This window comes from Phalangium opilio, unplaced genomic scaffold (assembly GCF_054372755.1).
Source record: "Phalangium opilio isolate 3A_F unplaced genomic scaffold, DU_Popi_V2 ptg000090l_1, whole genome shotgun sequence".
Lineage (NCBI taxonomy): Eukaryota > Metazoa > Arthropoda > Arachnida > Opiliones > Phalangiidae > Phalangium > Phalangium opilio.
The window spans coordinates 1501496-1504748 of record NW_028324195.1 but is presented as its reverse complement, the minus strand read 5'-3'; the positions used below and the strand labels follow the sequence as shown (position 1 = coordinate 1504748).

Below are 3253 nucleotides of genomic sequence, written 5' to 3'. Positions count from 1 at the left end.
ATATCGACTTCAATCATTTTGAGAATATCGTATACAGTGGCGTAGTTTCCCGGTGGAATCTGAACTAATCTCTGTAGATTAAATCCTGGGTCCCCGGGTTTACCGTCTGTATAAACACGCATGAAACAATCTTGTTTCACATTATTCCACGTTCGAGGGTAACTAAACTCACGGAGACCAACCTCAAACTCTATGACTTGGGGAGATAGGTTATAAATTTGCTCACCGAATTATTTCGAAAATAATTCTTGGGCGAGTCCGACGGTAAAGTTACGTAAAAACTCATTCCAAGTCAACTTCTTGAACCCAACTATCAAATTCAGGGCCGTATCCTTTCCACCTAACGTAGAGCTCTACAGTTTTGTCAGACCTTCGTCTTTTTTTCAAAACCCTTTCTATTTTATAAGTACAAGTTTTAACGTCTTTTCCGACGGCTTGAACCTCCTCAGAATAAAACGATCCCAATATGGGAGTTGAGTTTAGATCCTCTACCTTATATACAATTTGGTTTCTGGTCAACCGTGCAGAGACCTTGAATAATTCTTCCGGCCATTTAGGATGGCAACCTTGTTCAAAATGCCCTTATTTTTCTCATGATATCCCCAATATCGAAGGCGTAGCTTGATGGGGGGCTGAAATCCAAAACACCATAAAGAGTAAGCCAAACTTGTTTGGTATTTCCCGCGGTAACTTCAATTGGTTTACACTTGATAGATCTGTGGTATGAATTGTTATAGGCACTAACTAGATCTTGAATTACGTTTACGTATTTTAGCGTATTTTTATAGGTAAAATATCTGTATAACCTCGATCGAAGCGTTCTAATAAATCTTTCTATCAGGGCTGACTTAACCTCGGAATTTGTCGTAAAAAACATAATTTTCCGTGATTTTAACTCATCTTGAAGAAATTGCGATAGAAATTCTGAGCCTTTGTCACTTTGAATAACATTAAGGGTATGGCTTCTTCCATTATCCAAAATCTTCTTGAGGGCAGATGCGACCGTCACACCCCGCTTATCTTTGACAGGTTCCACGAAAGCCATTCTACTGAAAACGTCGATACAACAAAGGAGATAACGATTTTTATTATTATACTTCGCTATCTTCTGTAGGTCGCAAAGATCCATTTGAAATTGTTGATTTAATCCGTAAACTATCGTTCTATTTCTTTTAATCTTCAATCGTGCGGGTTTATGTAAAGTGTATGCATCTTGCCGACTTAAAAAATCTTTTACATTTTTTATAGTCACTTTCAAGCCTTTATCTCGCGCAGAGCGATACAACGGTACAATACCAGCGTAACCTCCAGAGTTTGAAATATCATAATAAATAGTCTCCAGTTTATCCATTTAAAGTATAATTACCTTTCGAACTAATGAAATACCAAAATGTAAAATCCGACAATTTAATTACAAGGATTATGAGGATAATCAATAGGAGTGTCAAAAATTTAGGACTGGCGTTAAAGGATGTTGCAAGCCTTGTTAAGTAAGTGGCTGCTATAACTTCGGGGCATCCGTCCATCGTCATGCGTGTGTTCCAATTAAATATGTATTGGTTAGGTGATCATCTTTTATTTCAAAATAATTAATGAATCCCAGTTCGCGGACTGGAAGGTGGTGTGTTTAACAATATTGAATTGATCAGTCTTAGTCTAGCAGGGTTTTTTATGAATCTTTTCGGTACATTGTTAGATTGAACTGTTCTGTAGAATATTTCATAACCTGTCGGATTAGTTATAGGTTTCGTTTTTCTAACTGCATCGTACATCAAATCTACAACGTTAGATCCCGAGATGACATATCCATCAATTTGCATTTCACCTAAATCAGACCAAGTAATTCTCGGCTTCCTCGAGATCCAATTATATAGACCAATAGCATCGTTTACGAGGGAAGAGGGTACTCCATCTGCTATTTCACTCATCCACGAGCTTTTTGCTTAAGTATCGAATCTGTAACTAATTTCTCTGTCTCGGATTTTTCTATCATTTTTCGCGTGGAATTAATGTGTCGTTGTAAGATTTGGTTGTATAGTGTTAATTTATCCGACTGTGATAAATTGGGATCATCTAAAATATTTTTCATTTCTTTATCTAGTGTGGGTATGGAATCCTCTATAGGCTTAATATCAGGGGTGTGCGTTTTTAACCTTTAAAGCACATCTTCCGAAACTAGTACCATTTTTCGTGCCATTTTTTTATATCGCTCGACTAATTGCAGCTCCGGTCACAGAAGCTAACACTGATAGTAATGGGGCAAGAAGAAGAGGTAGAAAAGCCCCACGTTGCACTAAGAGTTTCTTTTTTGTGTGAGTGGAATTTTTCCTGAGACACCTCGAATAGTTTTAGAGCGCTTCTTCAAGCGCTTCCGTTCGGAGAGTGTCAGTTCAATGTTTTCTCCCAGTAAGTTTATACAGACTTCTGTTAAACTTAAAATCTCGTCTTTCGTTGCCAATTTCAAAATTGCTTTCCTCTGTTTAGCGTTACAACTACTGAGAAATTTCAAGAAATTTATGTTCCTGTTAATTTTTTGGGTGGTATGCTTATTAGATACGGATTCTTATTTGGGTATAAGTATGGCTGCTTCCTCTCCAGGTATAATACCCGTTCGCAGTCTTCGATCGTCTGACGTATTGGGTTTTAAGTCTATAAATAAATAGCCAAATTTCTGAGAGATGGCCTGCCGATAGGCGTCAACAACGTATTTAGTGTTTGAAGGAGAGATCTGCTTCGCTAGGTTCAAGATTGAAGTTCGGTCACGTGGATTGTCAAACAAAAACAAATAACATGAGTTTAAGTTTATAGTTCTTATCTCCTTTCCAGGATAATAAAGATTCGGCATCAAAACTATAACTGACGTATTTCTATGGTGGGAGCCTCGAATGAACAAGTTCGTTATTTTTTTATTATTTGATATCTCTATTAAAAGGTCGTCCAAAATAAGAAGATTTCGGACTCGTGAGTCAAGAGTGTTATCGTCTAACAAACCCTCGTGAAATTCCACGAAAGGTACAACTTCCATCACCGAAGAAAACAATTTTTCTTGATATTCGGTGTAACACCAAATAATTCGTTCAGGAGGTGGGGATATACATTCCTCATTATGTTTAATAAGATTGGCTACGAAGTAGGATTTACCAACTTGAGTGACACCCACCACGATCGATGTGAAGACGTGCTTTAACTTCAAATCCATCAAACTGAATGAGTAAAACTGAGGGTTGCCCCTTTTATTTTAACTACAGTCTAC

General features: G+C 37.4%; 1 protein-coding gene across 1 annotated transcript; it reads right to left on the bottom strand.

Moving 5' to 3' along the window:
- Positions 1 to 282: 282 nt before the first annotated feature.
- LOC149644579 (uncharacterized) lies at positions 283 to 1351 on the bottom strand. Its single transcript, XM_089850354.1, has 4 exons — positions 1098 to 1351; positions 807 to 1049; positions 581 to 716; positions 283 to 492 (listed from the first exon to the last, which is right to left on the bottom strand). The coding sequence occupies exons 1-4, from the start codon at positions 1349 to 1351 to the stop codon at positions 283 to 285; spliced, it is 843 nt and encodes a 280-aa protein (XP_089706480.1).
- Between the last annotated feature and the right edge of the window lie 1902 nt (positions 1352 to 3253).